This window comes from Carassius auratus, unplaced genomic scaffold, assembly GCF_003368295.1.
Source record: "Carassius auratus strain Wakin unplaced genomic scaffold, ASM336829v1 scaf_tig00214259, whole genome shotgun sequence".
In the NCBI taxonomy this organism is placed as follows: domain Eukaryota; kingdom Metazoa; phylum Chordata; class Actinopteri; order Cypriniformes; family Cyprinidae; genus Carassius; species Carassius auratus.
The window spans coordinates 1488626-1514692 of NW_020527582.1; the positions used below are offsets into that span (position 1 = coordinate 1488626).

The 26067-nt window shown below is 36.1% G+C and overlaps 1 protein-coding gene and 1 long non-coding RNA gene across 4 annotated transcripts; one reads left to right on the forward strand and one right to left on the reverse strand.

Annotated features, from left to right (window-relative positions):
- Positions 1 to 6416: 6416 nt before the first annotated feature.
- LOC113091637 (uncharacterized) lies at positions 6417 to 13200 on the reverse strand. The gene is made up of 2 exons (XR_003287415.1): positions 12362 to 13200; positions 6417 to 6881 (listed from the first exon to the last, which is right to left on the reverse strand). It is a non-coding gene; the product is annotated as an uncharacterized LOC113091637 (long non-coding RNA).
- On the forward strand, positions 11753 to 22480 carry nr2f2 (nuclear receptor subfamily 2, group F, member 2). 3 transcript variants are annotated; one of them, XM_026257217.1, is made up of 3 exons: positions 11753 to 11953; positions 16629 to 17156; positions 19105 to 22480. In XM_026257217.1, exons 1-3 carry the CDS (start codon positions 11914 to 11916, stop codon positions 19377 to 19379), a joined length of 843 nt encoding a protein of 280 aa, XP_026113002.1. In that variant the 5' UTR covers positions 11753 to 11913; the 3' UTR covers positions 19380 to 22480. The 3 variants fall into 3 exon arrangements, with proteins under 3 accessions (XP_026113002.1, XP_026113000.1, XP_026113001.1); XM_026257215.1 differs by lacking the exon at positions 11753 to 11953 and adding an exon at positions 14370 to 15624 and having other exon boundaries at positions 16611 to 17156; XM_026257216.1 differs by lacking the exon at positions 11753 to 11953 and adding an exon at positions 14376 to 15624.
- The last annotated feature ends 3587 nt before the right edge of the window (positions 22481 to 26067 follow it).

A 26067-nucleotide genomic window follows, 5' to 3' on the forward strand; every position in this document is an offset into this window, starting at 1 on the left:
TTGGCCTCAGATGTGCTGACATTTGCAAAATAGAACCACAGTTGATCAAAAGCAGCATTTAGGCTCACATGCAGTTATGCGCACACTAAATGTATACAGATTTCATGTCCCAGTTGTGATCCTTTGGTTACTCTATATAGTTTTATTTAAAAAAAAAAAAAAAAATAATAATAATAAAATTAAATAAATAAATGCAAAAATTCGAAACACTGGCTAAATTATGACTTATTTGAAATAATATATTTTATAAATAATAATATATTAAAATAATAATATATGTAAAAAATAATATAAAAAATTATATATTTTTTTACATTTAAAATAGCTTAAACTACATAAATGCAGTTCATTAAATGGTTTTAACAATGTAGGCCACTGTACATTATAAAACACTACTAATAAAGCGGGGGAGGGGGTTAACATATTTGATTAATCAGTATTTATCAATGACTACTGACAAAATACGTAATGTGCTGTATGCTTTTACAGTTATTCGTTCAGGAATAAGACTTTGCACTGTATGCTTTGATTCACTAAAAAAAGCCATCTCATAAAAGTTTTATCTTTAGTTATCAGACTACACTAGCTGCGTTGTATGGTTTTGATTCACTAAAAAGAGCCATCTCGTTCTTAGGGAATCAGACTAGTTCTGCTGTACCCCCACCAAAAAAGAACTGTCTCATAAGAGTCGTTGTTTCTGGAATCAGACAACACGGTTTGTGTTTTTTGTTTCGTTTTAATGGACAATTGATAAATGCCCCCATTGGCTGAAGAATACACCTGGATGAACCGTTAACTTTAACCATTAACAATACTGTTAACATATTTTATTTAAATGGAACCCATCCTCAACCTAACTATGAAACAACTTGGTCTAATTGTTGTTATCTCATTAATAGTTGTAATATAGCCTTCTCACTTTTGCTGAACCCTCCAGGCCCCTATAAACAGAGGAAAGATGAGAAATGATCATCAGTGGAAGCTTTAGCTTCTGCGCCTCAAATCGATTCTGCAGGCATAAGGAAGGGACAGTACAGCGCACAATTGTTTTGAAGAGACGTGCAGTGAAGCGGAATTCTGTGGCAATGTGAGTGTAACATAAGTGCATTGCTAACACATGGCTGTATTCCTGGAGATGTCAGAGGGGATCTGCTTTCATGAAAGGGAGTCAGAGAGGGATCTAATGTGGAAGTAATTACATGTGAGAGAGTCACTGTGATGGAATGCAATGCAATGTTTTCCATTTGCAGGTCAATGCCCAATGCTACATAGTGTTGTAGATATGCTAGCACCAGCCTCTTGTTTTATCACATTTGTGAAGTGTGAGTCTGCACGTTTATTCAATGAGTGGGGCTGTATAGGCTGTATTCTAATAATTCTTTTAGATTTTTGATATACATGTGTGAGTCTTCCTGTGTCATATTAAATATAACGGTACTTGAATGTTAGCCATGCATACAATAGCAAAACTAGCTTGTATTATATATTATATATAGTCGCTGACACCTGAGTTCATTATTAGAGGAAGCTGACATAGTACAAACAGACCTTGTTCATGTAAAATGCAAACACACCCAGCTAATAAGGTCATTCCACTGTTTACCTTTGGAGAGATTGCTGACTTCCCAGGTGTTCATTATGAAGAGTAAAATTTCATTAGGATCGACCCCAGCTGTAATTCAAGTCCAGGCTTATGTGTGGTTAGAGAGGGTTGGCAAGTTCAAGAATTGTCTGAAAATGTTATATAGGAATGGTATGAATCTGAGCACTTCGGTAGCATGACGCATGACATGGGAATAAAAAAAAAAAAAAAAAGACAAACCTGGTTTTTCAAACATGGCGTAACAGCCGCACCCATGTCAGCAGTGTTTCCTCTGCTTATGTTTCATTCATAAAGAAAAGTCTAGACTGACCTGGGCCAAGCGGACACCCTATACTCATTTATCCAATGCTCTCAAAAAAGAATGAAACAGGAAAAGCTTCAGACATAAATTGCGTAAAGGGATTATAATTTTTCGTGTCTGTACAATTTACACAAAAGGTATGTAATCTGGCCCTCTTCATGCGTCCCCTGGTGTCCACAGATCCAGATAGGAGCGTCAGGCATGCTGAGGGAGAGATTAGCCGGTGCATGACCTGATGTGTTAGGACTTCCAAGAGCAGTAATGAGTGCCGCCGATCAGTGAGTGTTTTGGGTCAGACTGCAATGTCTAAACTGATCATTCCAGTCTAATGAGCTTTGGTGACTTTGATGTAATGGTCCAGCTGATTCAGTGCGCTAGCTGCACTGCGCAGATTAAGGTCACGTCGTATTTCGGGATGTTGCTAGACAGTGCAATAGGTCCTTTTTTTGAGGCATCTGCTAAGCTTGAACCTTGTTTGTGGGGTTAGATATGTTGGAGTCTTTGATGTGACAGTTCTGTGGCCGTTTTACTGGTGTTCAAGAGGAGATTAAATTCCCTCAAACTCACTTAATATTCTTGCAGTCATCTGCTTTTCTCATGGCTCTGGTTTTTCATAGAACATTCTAAATAGGGAAATGAACTCTTTTGGCCATTGCAATCTCAGTTGTCTGTCTCATAACTGTAAACTTCTTGAAATGATCAGCAACTGTCAAATTAATTCATCCAAGGCAAAATTGTTATTCATTTGTATTATTTAATTCTTTTACATAATTTGCTCATGTGCATATATATATATCCAAATATTCCTATATAAACTATTCATTTAAGATTCAAGAATAATTGGGTGTATGGCAATACACGGTATGTAACTTGTTTATTTGTATATATTTTATAACATTTTCTAAATTTTTTCAGTACATTTAATCTAGAAAAATACTATGTTTTATAGGACATACTGCACAGCAGGGCTGCACAATTATTCCAAAATAAACCAAAAAATGTGATATTCCTTAGTGCACTTATCAAACCACAAAGGTTGCCATTTAATTAAACAAATATATGCGCTGAATGTTATTATTTTTTTTTTTTTCGAGTGGAGCATGGCACTGTGACCGTACACATGAGCAGCTCATTATCTGCCAGTGTTTGCATTATCTCAGAGCGACCAGATTACAGTGTTGTTATTATTTTAATTTATTTTTTTTATTTTTTTACAGCTAAATATTTCAGTACAGTAATATTGTAATATTATATCTTGTTTTAAGTCATTTTTGTATTTCCATGTATTAATAATAATAATAATAATAATTATTATTATTATTATTATTATTATTAAATAATAGCCATATTGACTTTTTAATTACACAGTTTTTGTCAAATTTTCCAGCACAACAAACAAGCACAATAAACCTAGAATTTTCATCAGAAAAAAAAAATGCTATTACATTTTGTCCCCAAATCATGCAGCTGTACTATACAATATAATTTTATTATTTAGTATATGTTTCAAATGCACCCCTCAATTCTGTCTGCCCTTTTGTTAAAGTAGTATCCAAAAATGTTTTATATGCTGTAGTCCCATTGTATATTGATTCATTTAGAAGACATAGGAATCCCATGGAACCATAAAAGTTGCTCTTGGTATAGGAAGTCCACGCTGCGAGGCCCCTTTGAGGTGAACCACAGATTAAATTTTCTGAAACCAAAGCAAAATATATTGCATTATGTGCTACAACATTCAACTGTTGCCTGGAGAGCTATCATTTATCCTTGTGAAGATTTACCGCTCACTATCGCTGTCTGTGGTCTGACATAGTGCATTGTATCATGTGGAAATCATGCTTGATTTTCTTGTGCGTTTATAAATGAAATTCTACAGGCATAACTATTGTGAAACTTTGGGTCACATTGCGACTGGATAAATGCTATAATGCTTTCTGTCAAGTACTTTAGCAGAACAAAAGCAGGATGCTAAGTTTGTTTTCAAGCTGTGAAAAACAGGTTTCTTTTTACACACATTCTACAGCGTAGTATTTGAACCATGCAGTAATACACCAGTGCTTCCTTGACATGTTGTAAGCGTTGACCCAATGCCCTGTCTCTCTGACATTCACACCTCTTACTCTTGCTGAATGGAATGCAGATGCTTTTGTTTGCAACTTACCATATGGGCAGAGACTCGTAGCGAGGCCACAGCTCTCTGACTTTTCTTTCTGTAGTTCTGTTGGGAAGACTTCCCTCAAATGGTGTAATAGGTGAAAATGTATTGAAAGGTGTCTCTTAGAAAGAAGCCTCAATATATATATAAAAAAGATTCAAAAGGTAGGAACATCTGGCTGTGTTTTGAGAGGATACAGAAATCCAACTGATATATTTATTAATATCGCTATGTCTTTTTGCACTTCTCCAAACCTTGCTTCAGGCACTACTTACCATTCATTAAACGACATGTATTGTTGCTTTGAAAGGCAAGTACACACATACCTGGACCTTTTAAACCAGATCAAAAGACTGCGGTTTATATTATTTAGCACTTATGTGTTAAGAATATCTAAAAGGACATCTGAAAAACCCCTGATTTTTAATAGGTTATTGAATGTTATATAAAACATCACCCTCCCTATAACCACATTAGATCAAGTTTGGTCTTGTTGAAACCCTAACCACTGCACAGAATAAAAACACTGGTAGTTAAGTGTTAAATTTGGTCCTCTGCCAGGAGGAACTATAACTGTACTTTGTAAGATAATATTTAATAATTAGCCATCACATTAAGTTAGCCTTATTTTGCCTTCAAACTAAATAACTTAAGAACTTAATAATCTTACTTCAGTCAATAAACCTGAATACGGACATCTTATGGTATTTTTGTCAGCTATGTCAATGGTGTCCTGTAATTGAAACCTCTTTCTTCAGGGCAAGAGGAAGCAGAGTAGTACTATGTTGTTGGGACCAAGCAGCTCTTAATGGAGGTGACAAAACAAACGTCCTCAGAGAAAACTTCAAGAGCAGGTTACATGAGCACTTCAGGGCCTGCAGCTGAAGTTTACGCGGACACTGCTTCTTTCAGGGGGCTCGCATAAACATTACACTCTCTGTCTGGGTAATTGATCCCAAATCTTGTTTGACAACGTTTTTTCACTGCAGACACTTCACATGCTTCCTGAACATAGCTGAGCTTTTTTGGCCGCGTTGCAAATACCACAACAACTCAGCACTCATTAAATCTTGCGCTGAGTGTTCTCTGCCGTACCGCTGCCAGTGCGTGTGGTTTGGTTCATTTTTCGAACTAGTTCTGTTTCCTGTCTCCCTTCTCTCTTGCATTTAATATGTACGTATATTGGCTAAAATATTTTGTTAAAGGATTTCTGATTAATCAGCCAGAGTGTTTAAAGCACACCATGAAAAAAATGGTGTAGAATTCTGAAATCCAAGTAAATTTCACTAATAATTACAGCAAGTAACACACTGAATTAATATGAAATTCTGAAGTAGAATGACTGAAGTAATACTTTCTTTTTTAAAACGTACTCCCATAATCTATATTAAAAACTTTTTTATTGAATTATTTACAAAACATTTTTAGGTTTGTATTTACTATTTATTAATTATCATTTTATTAGTATTATCTATTTGAAATAAATAACATTATTTGTTTGCGTATGCAAATAGCTTCATTTGTTGAATTCAAAATTCTAATTTATGGCCCTATGTTAAAAACTGTGAGTACTGATCGGTGTTAAATTATTATAATTTTTTTAATTATCTAAATAATTAGCTTGATCTGGATCAGGTGAGTTACAAGATCATCTGTGATGTCATTGACATTATTCTTGCAACCAGTTTCTGTTAGTTTTATTAAAAAAAAAAATCAATATATTTTCTGAAGCATGTAAGATAAAAGCACCAATGCAAACTTAAAACCTTTACCCACGTCTCAGTAGTCCACATTAGAAAACAAGCTGCTTTCAATTACAGACAGCAAGTACACATTCTGTCTTTCTCATCTCTTTTCTTCTGCTTTGGCTCTTTGATCACTTTTGAAAACATTTATATTCCCTAATAATTTGGGTTTAGTCTAGTGGCCAGTGATTACATCCAGACTAGTATAGTAAATGCAGAAGAGAATATGTGGAAAATACTATATTTCTAGAGTTGTTCATAACAGCTAAAGAAATGGAAACTTGAATGGTAATTTTTGCAATAAAAATGTCAGTTACAGCTCCATATTAAATGAAGATTTAGAGCTGTACTATAACAATAACATTTAGTTATTTTCAAATTCACATTGTTCACAAAAGTCTTATATTTAAAACTGGAATGTTGTAGACTTTATAAGAAAGGCATGAGGACAAATCCCTCGTAGCTGAAGACATGCTTTTTACATAATTGCCCATAAAATAACTATGATGACGGACGGACGGACGGACGGATGGATGTATGGACAGATAGATAGATAGATAGATAGATAGATAGATAGATAGATAGATAGATAATAATAACAAACAATACGCATACAGGACCCATGTTTATTTACTTGTGCTCTTGGCAGAAATTAATGTACAGTTGATAATAAAACATTTCTATTGTCATCAAGAAAAGATTTTCTTGTCTTGAAATACAGTGCTACTTCTTGTTCAGTTGCATTTTTTAATCATGCATCATAACAGTATATGTGGAATTATGATACGTACATAGCTGATTTCAAGCAGTCCGTTGTCAGTTGAGCCAATGATCCTTTTGCCTATAAAAGAATCTATTACAGGTTAGTTGCTCCAGTGGTTCAAAAGCATACATTAAAGCCTACCTTCCCTGCTTTTTTGCAAGTTCCTCCTCCCATCATGCATCTGGTGTTGATGTCAACGTCGCCACTCGGCTTTCTTCGGTTCCCACAGTGGCCGTGTCCTCTGCCCTCGTAACAGTCCTGCAGAGGTCTGAGACCATGCACAGCTAGTCTGCCAGAACGTCGCGTCCTACCTATAGTTACGGACAGTTGATCATAGTTTAAGTTGTCAATAGCAACAAAATGCGTATTATTTTTCCGGTATTACAGTAAAACACTTATAGCTCACTTTTATTCTTACACCTATTTTGTCTGTTATCTTATTTGTTTTTATTTAGGGTATGTGAAGGGATACGTGTAACAAAGGAACTATTTTGACTACATGTGAAAATAAAATAAACAATACTAATAACATGCGTGCAAGTCCATATTATTTGCATCAGGATTTTTTTGTTTTTTTTTAAATACACAAGGTTTTTGACTTGATGTGAAATGGAAAATGGAAGTTTATTTAAACAAATTAAGCTTTTGCTGTTTAAATTGACACTATTATCCATCATTGGAGAATCGGACTCTGTGATCTATAGTGATTCTGCTGGCTTCTTAGATTGGCCCTTAGGGCACACAGAAATAGCCAGGGAGAGGGTAAACTGCACCAATTGAATGAATCAATCACACAGATACTAGTACACACACTTGCATCAAATTTTTTATGCAAATTTAATTGCCAATTAAATCATTATTTTATTTTTGTTTTGTTTTGGGGTTTGTGTATTTGTGATTTATTTATTTTTATTTAATTATTTTATTTTTTATTTTTAAATGTAACCATGATATTAAAGGGTTTTGGGTTTCCTTTTCTTTGCTATTATAAATTACAGCATCCCCTCTGAATCTGTGAGCATTCCATTAATGCCTTAATCTTGATATACAGTCTTTGTTTACAGACTACTATATGTATAGTAGGAACCAACAAAAAGTACGTACTAAATATTTGCTAAAGTCACATTTGCTAACTGCAGAATACAAATAGAATATAATCACTGCAAAATCTTCATTCATAGTCGTATGCTGCCTGTTCTAAACTGACTGCATATGACAAACAATTCGCATAATCCCTTATCACATACTGCGGGTGAATCATATCAGATTAATGACAGAAGTAGTTTTAAATAATGTTTTGCACCAAAAGTGTATTTGGTTGACTCTTTACCAGTTCAATATGAAGCTTAACACTATACCTCCGTTATATTTCTGCTATATCTTTGATTCTGTAGTACAGTTAAATCTGCTACAGCACTTTGTGTAACAGGTCATGAGTATCCCTTCAGTCTAGCTGCAGTCTGGTATTATTGCTACGCTATAAGAAAAGGACATTGAAACACTTCCCACACAGTTACATTTTGAAGTCTAAGCTATATGGGTGTATGCTACTTTCATAACATTTTTTTTTTTCATGGACTGTGGCAACAATTAGTCCATATTCTTGTTTTAAAGTGTGAAATACATAGCGAGAACTTCTTGTCCTGTGAAGAAGCAGTAAGTCTTCTGAATTCCCAGGGCAATAGTGTTGTTTTAAGACTGAAGGTAATGCTGAACAAATTACACCATATTTGGGCACAGAGCCAGGCTTCTGTAGAGAATAAAACCATAATCCTATTCAATTTGCCCGTAACCGATATGAGATTTTCTTCAATGAGTTGGAAGAATATGTCAAGGGGAGTTTTTTTAGATCCATTTAAATGACAAACAATAAAAACGGCAGGATTGCGTGAGAAAATACTTCAGAAGTTTTCTGTGTTATGTTGGATTAATGTATTGAAAATAATCAGATTTTAAACATACTGAAGTGTCTTTCTTCCTTTTTAGTAGTACAATTACATGTCCAGGTGGAACTAAGCAATAAACTATAGTGCCAGCAGGCATAATCTGTATTTGCTTAAGTGAAAGTTTAGACAACATCAACATATTAGAAATATATGTAGTTTATGAAAACATTCCATGTTATCTGTCATGCACACTTTAGACTGCCAGTAAGTTGATAGTTTAGCTTTTTTCTATTACTGACTTTGTGAGGTTGGTTAAATAAGCTTTCAACTGATGTTGCTTATATACTTAATTAGTTTATATAATTAAAATAAAATGTTTAATAGCATTACAAATATTTGTGTTGTTTATACTCATATTTAAGATACTAATAGGCTATTAAAATATTATTATACATTTCAAAGCAATGAATGCATATATGTGCACACATGCTTAAAAGTGTGATCAGTATGAAAACAAATCGATAATGCTCCCTTTACATCCAGTAAAATAAATAAAAACGGCTAATTTGCGGACGCAAATTTATTGCAGTACTGGCCAGGAGAATTGTAATTGCTAATTACTGCGAAATATCAGAAAATGCTTCACCGTGACAACAGATGTGCTAACCACAGCAGCTGACAGGTCTATTACTTGCTCGTTTGGACACGTTTTAAACCACACCGTCTGATCCAGTGGTTTTCAATCCTTCAAATAAGACAGACAAAATGTGCTGTGCTGTGGCTTCCCAAGACCAAAAATGAAAACCTCAGGTCTGATCAACCCAACATAAGCATGCAAATATAAAGCATTCAGCAGCGATAATAATAATAGCCTAATGATAATAATAATAGCCTAATGATAATAATAATAATAATAATAATAGTTACAATTGTATTATTACAATGTAAGTCTTATGTAATATGATCATCTTGAAGCCCAAATACGTCAGCCCTTTATTGCGTGATGCATCCAATTACCTACATATATAGCCTAATAACCTAGAATCTGTGAGATGCGATTGTACATTCTTTTTACATGTTTCAGTAATAATTTGCTATTAAAAAAAAAAGATATGTATGTGCTTCTGACTTCTGATTCGCCCTAATCAGTCTCCTCATGTTGATTAGCCTGGTTAACCTTTGCTCCGTACTGGGTCCGTAAGGGTTAATCAGGCCGGGATCTCAGTGACCCGAGGGTCAGATTCCCTCTATCTCTAGCTTGAAGGATACGGTGGAGGCAGCGATAAGATTAGGGTGAACTTTCCTCTTCCAACCCAACAAAGCGCAATAGACACCTGCACAGCACCCAAACCTGCGCTTTTGAGAATTACGGTCATGTCCACGACTTAATATGAGCTAAATAAATGCATTGTGAGTGTTCATAAAAGCTGGAGGGAGTACAGTGGAAAAAAAAAAAAAAAACTATATATATATATATATATATATATATATATATATATATATATATATATATATATATATATATATATATATATATATATGCCTATTTATTACTTATTTTTATGTGTAGCCTATGTAGTGGTTAATGTTCGATATTAAAAGTGATATATTAGTTAATCAAAGTTTAGCTGTTCCTTTTAAGGTTTAAGTTTTATATGTAGTCTGCTGAGGACTGAGATTTGCTGCGCTTTGGATATTCGGCTTTGCTTATTCAATGTCTATCGATTTATTCGCGTATAACTCCTCTTACAGGAGTCACATCTTACACACTCGTGCCCCAGCGTGCGTACTTTACTTTACAAACAATAATAAAGTGATTTACCCCTTTCTTCCCGTCCCAGCCATGGAAAATCGTTAAAGATCCTGCTATTTGTGTGTGATCAGTAAATATTTAGTGTAGTTCTCGTCCTAATCGATGGAGCTCCCGATGGGGGAGCGCTATTGTGTGTGTGGACGCTTGCTGAGCTCTGTGTGTGAGGACTCTTTCTTGTCAAGTGCGTTTTACAATGATAAATGTACCAGGACGACTTTGCCTGCACTTTACTGATCAACATCAAGTTGCTTGAAAACGGCTTTCGTCCAAAGTTCCTTCAGCACAACCACCGATTACAGGCTATTTTAAGTGCAAAGTGATTCATTTCTCGGTTTCTAGAGGCGTTTTGCTTTTATTCTGTGATCTTTAGAGGAGGCACAAATTACCTAATGGATAAAACTTTGTTTTAGAAATTTTAATGAAATATACGTCCTGTAATTAGCTATAGTCTACTTGTGTAAGGAGTCACATTGTATATAAGGAGTCACATTGTATATATATATATATATATATATATATATATATATATATATATATATATATATATATATATATATATATATATATATACAATGTGTCTTTACGACTTTACGTTGGAAACGGGATAAAAAAAAAATATAAAAAAAAGGATATGAATATAGGCGTTTGTTTATTTATTTATTTGAATGCTTATTGAATGGATGAATGTGCATGGCATTCCATTCAGTTCATTTATATTTATTTGCTACTTAGTCCAGAAACTTGACTCTCCTTATAGCTATAGTTGGGCGGACCAGAACAGACAATTAAATCTCCCTGTGTACACAACTCCTTAAAGGCATTAACTGAATTGCATACTTCTGCTATAATTGTCTGTTAGGCTATACGGCAATTTGACGTCACCAGTGAATGCAGCAGGCTGTAGCTTATAGACGACTGCATGCAGTAGTGCTTCCTGAAGTGCTGTTAGCTTTGTTTTATTCTGAGCAAGCTTAGGCTATCATACTCTTATTAATGGGGTGTTCTTATCCATTCTTGTACATTTATGATTGTGTCTGTTCATGAACTTAATGACATATTAAAACAATATTTGCACGGTAAAGGTTTATTGCTTCAATTAGCCTATCTTAATTCATTGATCTAATAAAGTCCTCGCTTTGGACTTAACCATTGAAAAAGCGACAAAGGCATATCACTGTTACTAGTTTGCACATAAACAGACAGGTGTCTCTCCTGACTTCACCCCTCCCTCCCTCCTTCCCCCAGTCACACAGCCCACACAAAGCAGCTGCACTGAGGAGGCTTTTTACCTTCTGTGGAAAAGAAAAAGACGCACAGGAGAATCTTCTGTTATTTTTTTTTATTTTTTTAACAAAAACAGAAACTAAAAATCTCTATCTTCAAAGTCATCAACACGACTGTCCTTCTATTAGGATATGCACTAAATATTAACATGTGATTTAAGCGTCGCAGAAAAGTTTGACCGATTTTGCTTGTCGGTTTGTCTTTTTTTTTTTTCTCCCTAAAGTTTTAGTAATCATTCAAATAAACAGAGAGCCGCATTTCTGTGTATAAATCCGTCAGTGGATAAGGAAACGTTGGTTCCACTTCCAAACAGAGGGTTAATTCGCACAGAAAGAGAAGACTAAGTATATTTAGGAGACGATGCATCACGGGGAAGACGAGTCAACATCATATGCATTTGGTATGTTTGGGCTATAATTATTGAGAATCAAACCTCACTTAGCATGTACATATTATTTGGAATATGTATGTTTAAGTGAACCTTATTATTTTTTGTGTTGTGAATCCATTCACAATTTTGATTAAAATTATTTAAAAATGAACATTGTATCCAGCAAACGCTTCCTTGAACAGAACACTTTGTCCTTTCATTATACTCATCGCATCATGAACACATTTTTTTCCCTCCTTTCTTTCTTTTTGGTCTCTTGGTTTCTTTTTGTCAATAATTTTGCTGATATTTAAGAAGTGATGTTGGAATTGCATGCATGTCTCTCTATGCGCCTTTAATAGTCGTATTGTTGCTTTTAAAAAGAAAGAAACAAATCCGTGTCTTCGCAAGTTAAAGTGTGAAAATATTAACACTTACCTTGATCTTGGGTAAAATCCACTTTTCATCGGTACGCTAATTTACTTCTGCGGCATCGCTGTCGGCTGTCTTGTTCACATACAGGCTTTTGAATGGTCAGAGATGAGGTACGGTGCTCACTTTTGATTGTTTCAATAAGCTGATCAAAATAAACCGAAACGCTGCAATACTCCCGTGCGTGAACAACACTGTGGAGAAAATGTGTGGAAGAGACCTACAAGCGCACCTCTGCAACGTCCAAATCAATTAGAAGGAAATCTCAAAAGCATTAATCAGATTAAAATAGGCGCATGTTACTTTGGTGTATGTGAGAGGCGAGCGACCGATGTAGTTTCCATTTAAGATGGCTCTTCCACCTTAAAGAGCGATATCGAGGAGAAATAATACGAACGCTAGGGGGCGCCCATATACTGTTGTACATCCATTCTTCTGCGTTTTCCTCTGAGGCAGCATATGCTGTGATTTAGCACTGTACGTTTTTCAGTGGACCCAGCTCCGACAACCCCTGGTGATACAGAAAGTAGACTTCAACAAGCGAGCTTAAAAAAAAAAAAAAAAGAAGTGCTCTGACTTATAACCCGAGGAGCAAAAAGGGAGACACCTCATTTGACCACCCCGGGGCTTCCAGCGAACATCCATGGCAATTAACATCAGACTTCTACTTTCTCAATAAGCATCATTCATCTTATGTTTGCATGATTTTTGAGTATTTCGGGGATTTTCAATCTTTTTTTCTTTCTCTTAAAAAAACAATAACAAAAAAAAAAAACACTGGTCCATTCGAGGAATTGTGGAATATTGTATTAACCTCACTGAATAATATAGCCAATCTTTAGCATGCCAAGGCCCTAAAAGCACAATAACCCCAAAATTATCTTATGTTATATGAGTGAATGAACTTACGGATTTATGAACTCGGAATGCAGTTTATATGTGTGTGTGTATATATTGAACATATAGGACACATAACAGCAAATGGCAATTTGTGCTGATTTCCTAAGCAAAGTAAATTGTGTAGCTAGCGGTATAAATATCATCAGATATCTTTTTTTGGTTTTTGAAGATAAAGTCATTCGACTTAATATATAAGTAATGCGCCAATATAATAAGTTTATTTTTAACAGATTTATTGGATTGGTAGGCTATATAAAATTAGATGCAACGTAGTGAGATATTCATGTTCTGCTCAAATTAAACAACTTTAGCCTAATATTCACATATAGCTTGAACACATTCTGACTCTTGTTGATTTTTTTTTTTTTCTATTTATTAGTATTTCTTTTTTCATTATTGCTGACAAAGTAGAGTTTCGCATACATCTTTGACATAATAGTGTAAGTAGGCACCTCGAACTTTACAACAATAGCCTCTCGCGTAAATTGCATGTTGCCTCGTGAACGGTCTCCGTTTTAAATGTATTTGTCACTGCGTTATTGACTTGATAAATGATAGGCAGTTTCATGATTTATAACGAGGCGTTAATGCGGATAAATGGATTAATGAAAGTGACCAAATCATACACGTTGCGGCCAGTCTGTATAAATGTAACAAAATGCAATGCATATAACACACATTGGAAAATCCAAACTCTAAATGACAGAAATATCATTACAAATATCATCATTTTTTTTTTTTAAATATAACATATATAGTCTAGATATACATTTGCGTAATATTGATTTTTGAAAAGCCCCGGACGTATGTGGCGTTTAAAAGAAATGGCAATCGTGGATTTTATTTCAAATACAGAAAAAAATAATGAACACATGTAGCCTATTGCGATCATTTTTCCATCGAATTGTATTCTACTCTCTTTAGGACCAAGAGGCTCCTCGACCCTTTTTCCTGGCTTTGGCAAAGAACCAAGTAGCACAAGTGCCGACTAGCCAATGGGGTTCAGGGGGAGGTCCGTGAGCTCTGACCAGTCAAACACAGTCACTTTCCATATATGGCAACTCATCTCCATGGTAACGTGTGCTAAGTTGCAGCAGTCGTGTCAAAGTTCACTATATAGAGAGCTCAGTGAGCTGATCAGAGAGAAAGCATTCTGCCAGCCCAGCGCCTGCAAATCGCAGTCACTTCCTAACCTCCCCCTTTTTAACATATTTGATCACTTTGATTCTCTGTTCTCTCTCTTATTATTTTTACGCGCACGAAGGAGGTTCTATAGGTTGTGATCTTTTTGTTTTATTATCAGTCCTGCTTGCCGGAGAGTTGACTTCATATTTGACTCGAGCACAGGCTGCAACTGCGCGCGGCTGCAAGCGCTACCTCATCTGAAGAAAAGGAAGAAGCGGCAATATTTTTGTGCCAGTTGTTGGTTTTCCTCAAGACTTTACGCTGGAACTTCTCGCGTGTCGCAAGTAGACTGTCTTTTTGAAAGCTGCGTGTTTGCGCGTCCGAACACCGCTACACACGCGAAGTTCTCTGTCCTGCTCTGTTCATATCTTCTTCCGCCGTGTTTAATTTCCCATTTTTTCATTGATGGGTTTACTGGATGGATGACTGCAAGTGCCCCTGGACTTGGCCTCTAAGAGCAAGGCTGCTATTCGGCTTGTCTTTGCTTCAGTTTTAGCCACATGCCAGGTAACGCTATTTCAGTCAAGAAATAGACTAGCTACTGTTTGTCGTCGGTGCGCAACTTTGAACGGACATTCAGACTCTAACCCACCGTGCCGATCCTGAATTATTTATCTTACCTTCTTCCTAAGTGATAAAGGCGCCGTGCTGCGTTTTTATTTTTGAAACAAAGCATTCCGAAACCAAAAACGGGGAACAAAAAGTTTTTTAACGTTGACTGATAGATATGGCAATGGTAGTGTGGAGAGGCTCCCAGGACGATGTGGCCGAGACCCAGGGCACCCTCTCATCGCAAGCCCAAGGAGGACTATCCCTTCCAACCCCTCAACCAGGCCAGCTGGGTCTGACGGCCTCTCAGGTTGCCCCTCCAACCCCTCAGACACCCGTTCAAGGACCCCCGAACAACAACACACAGTCCACCCCGACGAACCAGACGACGAGTCAGTCGGAAAAGCAGCAACCCCAGCACATAGAGTGCGTGGTTTGCGGGGACAAATCCAGCGGCAAACACTATGGCCAGTTCACTTGCGAGGGGTGTAAAAGCTTTTTCAAACGGAGCGTACGAAGGAACCTCACTTACACATGCCGTGCCAACAGGAATTGTCCCATTGACCAGCACCATCGCAATCAGTGTCAGTACTGCCGCCTCAAAAAATGCCTCAAAGTTGGCATGAGACGGGAAGGTATTGGGATTTTTGTTGTTTTACTGCTGTCTTTGTCTTTTGTGTTTAGCCTGATTGAACCATTGCATGCTACGTCCCCCTGTGTTTTGTCCCCGACTCTTCTCTCTCGGTCTGCCCGACCACAGCACGCGAAGGAACCGCCTATAGCGCTCGAGACTGAGCGTTATCACGGCGCCCGTAATGCTCGAATAAAGAACACACACTCTCAAACGAATATTTCGCATTGTACATGTTCGCAACGTTAAACAGATCACCACTTTTATTCGGCGACGAAAACAGGGGGGTTCGTGTTGATTTTTAATAATATCACTGCAGATATGCCGTGCGGTTATGGCGAGGGAGTATGGAGAGGCAGCGTCAAAATAACACACACACTAGGCTAGGGTCTCCAGTTCGACCGCAATCTACATTGCTCCTCTCCGATATAAAAGTAAATAATAATCACTGTTGCGCTTTTGATAGCATTTATTTAAATAAACGTTCCGCCAGACTCCCAGTTTGCTCGCATGTTCTCAATAGAGAGCAGAACTGATTCTGTCGCTAGCTAAATAGGTTAAGGGTTAGCATTCATGTCTTTCTTTGTGCATGTATTCACTGGACTCATGTTGTCTGCTGTGAAACGTAAACAAAAAAATTATCTGACAAGTACACTAAAATTTCAACATTTGCCAATATCTATTTTTATGTTAAGTAAAACATAGGATTTTACTATAATTATTTTCTGTGTAGCCTATGCAGTGCACGTTGCAGAGCATTATTGTGAGCATATCGTTAACCTAGTTTATTTTATTATTGTTATTATTTCACTTAATCGTGGAGGCCACTTTACAAGTTTAAAAGTTCTGCAGGTGTCATAATAATGGATTGCATTAATACAATTGGTGTAGTTCTCTAAACAATTTGTGTGGTAACAACACGCCATTTGAAGTAGAAACAAGGTCATGCTATATTTTGTTGTTGTAGAATTCAAGCATCAATATCTACAGTTTCTCTTTTTACTGCAGCAGTGCAAAGGGGACGGATGCCACCTACACAGCCACACCATGGTCAGTTCGCCTTGACAAATGGGGACCCACTGCACTGCCATTCCTACTTATCCGGATATATCTCTCTACTACTACGAGCGGAGCCCTACCCAACTTCTCGGTATGGCAGTCAATGCATGCAGCCCAACAACATCATGGGCATCGAGAACATTTGTGAACTGGCAGCCAGGATGCTGTTTAGTGCGGTAGAGTGGGCCAGGAATATTCCCTTCTTCCCAGACCTCCAAATTACCGACCAGGTTGCCCTTTTGAGGTTGACCTGGAGTGAGTTGTTTGTGCTCAACGCTGCTCAGTGCTCCATGCCGCTCCATGTGGCTCCACTTCTGGCGGCGGCTGGGCTCCATGCCTCCCCCATGTCTGCGGACAGAGTGGTCGCCTTTATGGACCACATTAGGATCTTCCAAGAACAAGTAGAAAAGCTCAAAGCTTTGCACGTTGACTCTGCTGAATACAGCTGTTTAAAGGCCATCGTTTTATTCACTTCAGGTAAGTTTTTATTTTCTAACCATCTAGTTTATATTTCAATGTGTTTGTAAAGTAAAGAAACGTGGATTATTTGAATAAAATCTAGAAAGCGGTATGTGTGCTAATTTTAGTATATTTATCTGTAAACGTTATTAAAACACACACTTCATAACAGCCACCTAAGTGCTCTCCAATAATAATTTAAATGAATAAGTAAAACTAGGAAAATTACTTCTTCTAACTAATATTTTTTTAAGTCTTCGACGTGTCGTCAGTGATTATAATAGCCTACAGCAATTATATTTAACGCTTATGAATTTATTTTAACACTTAAACTCCTTTAAAAAATTAATTGGTGATGCAATTATTATTTTGTGAAAGCCAGCAATACATAAAAACTATAATTTATACGCATTCATAATAATGGAAAAATAAGTTTCCCCATAGTGCCTATAAGCTATAGTCATTTTTTTTTTTTTTTTATGTAGGCTATATATAATAATAATAATGTAAATTCAAATAATGTGAGAAAATTATCACTATCGACTAACAAACTCTAAACTGTAGTTTTATTCATATCCGTTGTAGTTTCACAATCCATAAATATAATACGATCTTGAAGGGCAATTCATTATTTGTATTTATTTGCAATGACAGATATTAAGGATGTCATGCTGGAAGGGAGGGGGTGAGGCTGTGTAGGAAAGGGAAGAAAGGCCTAATGCTCCGTTTACACATATCACAGCCCAGCTTTATACTGGAGCCGATAGTTTAAATTGATAGATATTTTCACGTTGCGATAAACACTAGTGGCTAGTTTTGTTTAATTGTTCTTTATTGTGGCGGGCGACAAGGCATTTTTGTGCGTTGTTAAAAGCTCACAGTTCTTCCTTGTTTTGTTAGGAGGATCTAGAGATCCAAGACACATTCTGGACTCGTTCCAGAACTGGGTCATGACCCTGACTTCCTTTCTTTATTTGTGTATCACAGAGCTAAAGCGAAAAAGTTTTACAGATTTAAAACTTCATGGCGAATATATTCTCTTGGTAATGTATGACTGAAAAAGCCTACCAGTTGCACAATAAAGATTGCCCCAGAATGCAAATATTCTGTTTTGCTTCCTATACAACAATAACATTAAAATGAACCAAAACTCTAAAGAAGACACATTAATGGAACTGTTGTTAACATTACACCTTTAAAAGTTCATGTCATGTAGGGAAGCATTTTGCAATCACCTTATTGATTTAAAGTCTTATACCACCTCTTGTGGATATTTTGCACTTCGAGTCTGCTGTCGATCTTTAAAAAACGGCTTTCATATGGTTTAAGAGTTTAGGATTAAAGGGTCTGTTGGTTCTATAAATGTTTTAAAAATAATAATAATAATAATGACACCGATACAGTATAGTACGCTTAAATATTATCTTTATATATAAACAGAAGGACAATATATATATATATATATATATATATATATATATATATATATATATATATATATATATATATATATATATATATATATATATATATTGTCCTTCTGTTTATCTTTTTTGCCATAATAGTATGACACACATGCTGCTAATTTCTTCTTTTTATGGGGATAACTTGGGTAACAATTCAAAAGGTTTAGAACAACGCATACGCTTGAATGTTAACGCAATTACCTCTTTTATAAAATGCGTACCAGCAGAACTGCAGCGCAGAAACGATTTATGTATCGCCTATGAATTTGAACGTAATAGCTAAAGTTAACTCGTATGGCGCATAAGATGTTTTGTGCATTGCGTTAGTTAGGCTACATACTATAGGATATTGTGATGTACATTGTGTATATACTGACGTGATAGCAATGTGCATTGACATAGTATGTGTTACTGTAGTGTGCTTTATTTGTTTTGTAAATTGATTGTCCAGGTGTAGAGCTGATGTAATAAACATTTGATTATCTCTCCATTCCTTTTAGATGCTTGTGGCCTGTCAGATGTGGCCCATGTGGAAAGTTTGCAAGAGAAGTCCCAGTGCGCTCTGGAGGAGTACGTTCGGAGCCAGTATCCCAACCAGCCAACTCGATTTGGGAAGTTATTACTGCGCTTGCCCTCTCTCCGTACAGTCTCGTCTTCGGTCATAGAGCAATTATTTTTCGTCCGATTGGTAGGTAAAACCCCAATTGAAACCCTCATCAGGGATATGTTGCTGTCGGGGAGCAGTTTTAACTGGCCTTACATGTCGATTCAGTAGGCAGAAGGAATGATCAAAGGGGCTGTGACTACAATAGTTAGCGCTTCTTTTGTAGAAGGAAACGGCTGTTACACGAGTTTACTTTCACGAAGAAAGACTTTCATACAATGACTGTGAATTTTAAAATTGAGACATTCAGTGAAGCCTCGAAATCCAGAGATTGCTCCCAGTGTCATTCTGAACAGTTTGTTTTAATGTGTTTTGTTTGTTATTTTTTTTAATGTAATAAATGCAAGAACGAAGAAATAAATAACCCTCTAAAATTAATACAAAAGGGAAAAACGCAAGAAAAAAAATAATTTAAGGATTTTCATAATCGTTTCTGGGACAGCAAAACTATAAAGTGCATTTAAGCGACAATTTGGAACGATTAAGAAGAAAAGAAAAAAGTTATTATAATTTTTTTCCCAAATTGTTTATTGTCCTGTATCCATGTATCTATAGCTGTTTTTGTAATTTTTGTTCCTCCTTTCTGGTTCCAAACCGGCCTATATGTGATGCTGTAGTATGCAGTTGTTGTTGTTGTTTTTATTTTATTTTTTATTTTTTATATAAATATATAACCATGACTTCTTCTAAAACAGTTCAGTAATGTAAAGACGTTCTTCGAGAATTCGAGAATTAAAACTAAATCCACAGCAATATAGGCTATGCTTAACGCTGCAAGCGCACTTACTCCATTGATGTCCCTTAATGAACAAGAGTATGGGTTATTTTCTTGATCAACTCAAACTTACATACACAAAATACCAGAGCACTAGAAACGTTCCAGTGTCGTACACTATTCTTCTCACTGATATAGACACCATAAATCATCATCCTCCAAAATGGATGCTGGAGCAATACTCCACTCTGCAAAAACTATCACCCACAAAAGTATTTGCAAAATCTCCTTGTATTTGGTTGAGAGTTACGACCTGCCTCCATTTTTTTTAAGTATAAATATATATATATATATATTTGGGTTCGGGAATGGTCGTCAGGTTGTAATGCAAATAGTAGAACAACGTGTTTGATTTTACAGTTAAGGAGACCCCCACTTAATATTTTCAGATGTATTACCGGAACCCACCTTAAGTTGCGCCCATGCGAATTCTCGCTCAAGTGTTTTGCCACAGTAAACTGTATTTTGAACGTGGGGGAAATGATGGGTCATCATTCTTTTAATGATAAAGCAGCAGTATTAATAAGACGTCCCTATAAATGTCCCTCAACACTTAAAGCATTAAAGTGCCTGTACAGCGCAAATGTGTTATTAACGGTTACTGAAGTCTATACACAATGGGGAACACGCTTAGAATTTACAAAGTAAGTCTTATAATTGTTCATTTCACTTGAGGGGAAAAAAAAATACAAGTAGAGGCAGTATTCTTGTAAATATAGGTCAATTCATTTCAAGGACTTTTCCTTTATACAACGTATATGTGATTAAGAATAAAACTGTGGTTGCCAATTTTTTTTTTCGGTAATACAAATGTCTTCAAATGAGTGACAGACTTAGCTAGTAGCACTGAAAGTTCTGTTTGTAATGTACATACATATTAAGACAAATGTTTTTTTTTTCTTCCTTTCTTTTTCATGTATTTAGACTGTGAATGCATGGCCACAGGTCGCTAACCTATTTTACCTTTGATATATATATATAAATGTAAATGTTTTTGACTGTATAGATATAATCTGTGCATTCAGTACACTAGCCCTTGTATTTAAAAAGACAAAAAAAAAAAAAAAAAAAATGGGGAAAAAATTGTTCGACGATAGGTTGACACTTAACAGGGTGAGCTGGTTTGGAAAGGGGTGGCTATTTTGACTTGGTGTTCTGCTCCTTTTCGGTCTGTAACAGATGCCTTGTGTGTGTATGTGTGAAAGCTTGCAATTTCGTCCTTGTTTTGAGGCTTTTTTTCACCACACAAGACACCATGTTGTGATTGGATAAAAAGGGATCATATTGTGTAGTTGATTGAACAGTTCTTTCTGGCTGTTCTCTGCCACATATGGACCAGTGAATGATACATGATTGTAATTATGAACAGTTTAAACTGACCCATGTTTTTATATAAATATATAAAATATATTACTGCAGGGTATTGATAACGTATAGATACTTTTTTATTATTATTGATTATTATTAATTGCAAGTGATATACGTGAGTGTGTGTGGAAGTTTATAGTTGAAAACAATTCTTGTTTGTTTGTGTTAGCTTATTGTAAACAAGCATTCTGCTGTAAATTTGTTCTTGGTATTAAATTATAATTTATGAATTTGAAATCAAAAGGCTTTCCATGTTGTGTTATTCATTAGCAGACAAATCTGCCTCTTCTATCGAACAGTGAACTCATGCTCTGTCTCAAACTGCTGAAGGTTGGGTTTAGGTATGTGTGTATGAGAGAGAGAGAGAGAGAGAGAGAGAGAGAGAGAGAGAGAGAGAGAGAGAGAGTGTGTTTGGGGTGCGAGGGTGTCTCCGGGGTTTGGCATGGGAAATTGTCCAGGTTATGTCTAAATTTGGTTATGTAAATACACGTGCGAAGTGAGAAAACTGATTGTGATTCGCCCTCTAACAATGTACTTTTTACACATTAATATTAATCCGTCTTTGATAAAACTATAATAAGTAAACATTAAGTATCATGTCATTCCTACTTACCAGGTATAGCCTAGATTGTGTGTATATGCGCAGAGGTTCTTGCTCATTTCCTTGTTGGGTATCACTTTCCATTTAAAAACATAAAATCTTCTCAGAGCAGGTAGGCTACTGACACGTCGGAACTAAAGTCGCATGAAATGCAACATTGGACGTTCAATACATGTCAAATGAAATGCCATCTTGTTGTAAACGTGACAAATGACAAAATGCAGGCCCACTGTTTGTTCTACCTCGAAAGCAGTATTTTATATGTCACATTTGGGGCTATCTGTTAGAGGACACCAAGCGTGTGAAGCTATCCTGTAAACTGCGCCTTCAACTTGGTGTCCTATTAGTTGAGACAATATGGCGTCTTGCAATTCAACGCAAGCTACGGCTCCCCGGAGCAAAGCGGTGTCTTGTAATAGAAACCATATTGCTAGGAGAAAAGGCCCCCTCAATCGACACCGAAGCCCCCCCCCCCCCCCCAAAAAAAAAAAAAAACACAGAAACCGTGTTAAAGTTTTTGTCAGGAGTCCAAGAGTCCTAAAATGAAAAGATATGCTTTATATTTCCATTGTCAAAGTAATTAAAAACTTACTTTCCCATTTACGTAGGGTTATGTAGTCCAATTTAACAAGACCACTGCTAGCTCGTTAGTTTCTCTCTAAAATACATTAGGTTTCCAGATCTCCATTTACAAATTCTACTTGGGTATAGCTTTGAGGGAAAAACACTGTAACATCCTGACACCAAAATGTAGCTTTGCTACACTTTATTGTTATGATATTTGACAAGGCACACTGAGATTAAGTAGCCTAACTTATGATGGCTGAGGGAAAATGGGACGAACAATAATGGCTATCAGACCACTACCACCATTGCTCGGTGTTGTTCAACTGCATATAATAACCACAGCAACAACAACAATAATAATACTTATAATTATAAACAGTATAGTGCATATTCAATTATATAAATCTAAATAACCTTTATATAAAATAAATGTATCTTTAAAGATGATCGGACATGATTGATGGATGTTTATTATTGTTTTAAACGTGGTCCAGGATGTGTGTTTGATGAGAGCGCTAATGCATGTAGCAGATGAAGGCTTGTAATTATGACACAGTGATGAGACCTATTAACTACTTGAGATACTATTAGTAGTTGCTTAATGATTGCATTGGCATTGCATGCTTAAGTATATATATATATATATATATATATATATATATATATATATATATATATAATTCCAGTGTAAGTCTTTGCAACGAATTCCATCGTACACAGACATCAGAGATCTTAAGTTGTATGGTAGCATATTTTTGTCAAAGATGAGTTGCTTCGCTTTAAATACACGTTTTGCTTTGATAGGCTTACCAGAGCAGGTTAGTAGTAATTTGGATCATGGCTTCACAGACTTGATTTTAGTTGACAGAGCGTGTGTTGAGGCTGAACTCTATAATTTGCACTTCTGTTCTTTTATTAGCGTCGGACAACGAACTAATGAGGTCTCCCTCAGTACAATGTCACTTTTATTTATTTCTTCGTGGAAAAAGTACTATGGGATATGGCTGGCCAGCCGAGCCAACAACAAATTATTTCTAACTGCTTCTCCGTTGATTAACTATATATCTATAGCAGACGTTTTAAACTCGTGTAAAGCACGTCGATATTCTTGCAGGTGCGAGGGCTTTGTTTCATAAAGGCATTATTATGTGATGATATAGGTTCGACAAAACTGCCTCAAAAATCGTCACCTACTGTAAATGTGAGGTGTTGGCGGTCGCGAAGGGTTGAATTGCTCGGTTACCGCCATCAAGCATAATTGCTGATGTTCCTAAAATAATTAAATGTAGGCCCAATTTGAAAAGTTAGCACATAATTATCTAGCCTAACTGTGGTATTGTCGCAAATAAAATAAAAATAAATAAACAAATAAAACGGTTTGGTTCGGAGGTTTTCAACCTAATTTCAAAAGCAGGTGAATGATGACCTGGCCTAGCCTTACTATGTCTTCAAGCTAAGTGAATGTGGTTTTGTCGATCGGTTATACATATGTTAGAGTCCTTAGCAAAAGTCATCATAGCTTTGAGATAGGCTATCATATGCTCGCTTGTGTTGTTCGTATGATGAGCTCCACGAAGGAAGAGCCAGCAATTGGTTTCCATAGCGACCTCCAAAGAGCAGCGATAATAAGCGAAGACCCCCACTCCCTTAGAAAGACAATTAAACGTCTGTGTTGTTCCTTCACGTCACTCGAGTATCAACATATTTCTGTTTCATTATATTTATTGACCCTCGTAAGATTTGCTGAATATAGAGGGGACCTGTCCATAATTCCAACCCTCAGATTTATATCAGTTTACAAATGAAAGAAAACTCTCGTCACGACCTTAGTGTTTTGGCTTTTCAAATAATGAGGTACTCTGAATAACTTTTGTCTGACGTCATCTATATATTTGCTGCAAATTGCGTGGAATGGACCAATTAAACAACAGTTTAATGTGGCCTAGTCTAGCACATAAGCGATTTTCTTTTCCTTTTTACAACAGTTTTAAGTAAATGAGTGTATTTTCGATTACCATCATATTAATAGCCATCATATATTTTCTACAAAACCGCCAAATGCATGACTATATATAGCCTATCTCAAAGCTATGATGACCATAAATATACAGTTCTAAACTGTAGTCATAAAAATACTGGATACCTAAAACATAACATGCTTTATTGCGAAGTATGTGCATTTTTGCCTGTCCGTCTGTCTTTGTTATTTTGAATAAAGTGCTTTAAAATAGACTTGCTGCTCTCGGCTCGGTGGGTTCCTCTCTCTAAATGTTAGAAAATTGTGCCATCTACCCGCTATTCACAGAACTGTCACTTCCAGGACCTCCCGAGACCTTGAGCCAACTTTAACACAAAGGGAGAGACTGAGGGGGTTGGTGAGCTGCTTCGAAGTGTAGTCTGTTCAGTCTGGGCTAAAACAAGCATTAAATCAATAACATTAAAGTCTTTAAGCTTGATATATTATTTTGGTATAATTTACAGCGTACTAAAGGGGAGGGATTGAATCACTGCAGAGTATGGTGTATAAACCATTGGACATCCCATTCCCTATTATATATATATATTTTTATAACATTTTTCCCGAAATATTTTCGGTTGCTTCATTCATACAATAATGTGTAAAATCATTGAGGGTAAAGAATGAATGTTCGGCTATTTTTATTATTTCTTAATCAGGTTACATAACAATCTATGAACTTAAACTTAAAATTATAAAACGCAATAAACACAATTATTCTCAGTGTTATAATTGTTATTTATGGTGTTTATAATATATCATTTTTGTCACACATACGTCTTTCTGTAATTAAACATGACAAAGTCTGGTGAAGTTTTTGTCTTCCACCGATTTGTTAGAAGCAAAGGAGCAGGTCACATCTTCACATCTTTAGTGCAGTTTCAAATGGACGGGTTAATTCTTGTTTCATTCATTAGCATTCCCAGTGCACGATTTCCTCTCAGGCATCTGTCTAGTATACCACAGGTCTTTACAATAACTCCAATTTACTGTTTCTTGAGAAAAAAACACACATCCTGAGCTTTCTACATGTTGGTTACTTTCTTGCGCTAAATATTCGGTAGGTTTTTAGACGATCAGTGAGTATTAACCTCATTTCGTCCCTGTTTAAGCTGCTTCAAGTTAAGAACTGGGGTAAGTGAAATAGGCCTATTCACCCGAAAGAGGGAACATAGATAGTTTAACATTATAAAGAAAAAAGTGACAATTGCACCAATGCACATAGTATTTATACAAAGGGGCACGCTGCTTACAATTTACTGCATAGGCTTAATATTTTTTTATGTTGCACCGTCTTTGTTTTGACAAGGTAGTGTCATTTTCTGATAGGCTACTCGGTAACTTGACTGTAACATCTTGAACCAAATGATTAATATTTTTTTCTAAAGCCCCAATATGTAGCATAGCTTCAAGTCGATAACATCCTGTTTATTTTCCTACTGAGAGATGTCTGAATTTAAAGACTTAGACA

Coding starts and splice junctions, on each gene's coding strand:
- nr2f2 (XM_026257215.1), top strand. CDS start 15,168: ATGGCAATGGTAGTGTGGAGAGGCTCCCAGGACGATGTGGCCGAGACC. Junction 15,625..16,610: donor AGTTGGCATGAGACGGGAAG/GTATTGGGATTT, acceptor CAATATCTACAG/TTTCTCTTTTTACTGCAGCA. Junction 17,157..19,104: donor CATCGTTTTATTCACTTCAG/GTAAGTTTTTAT, acceptor CATTCCTTTTAG/ATGCTTGTGGCCTGTCAGAT.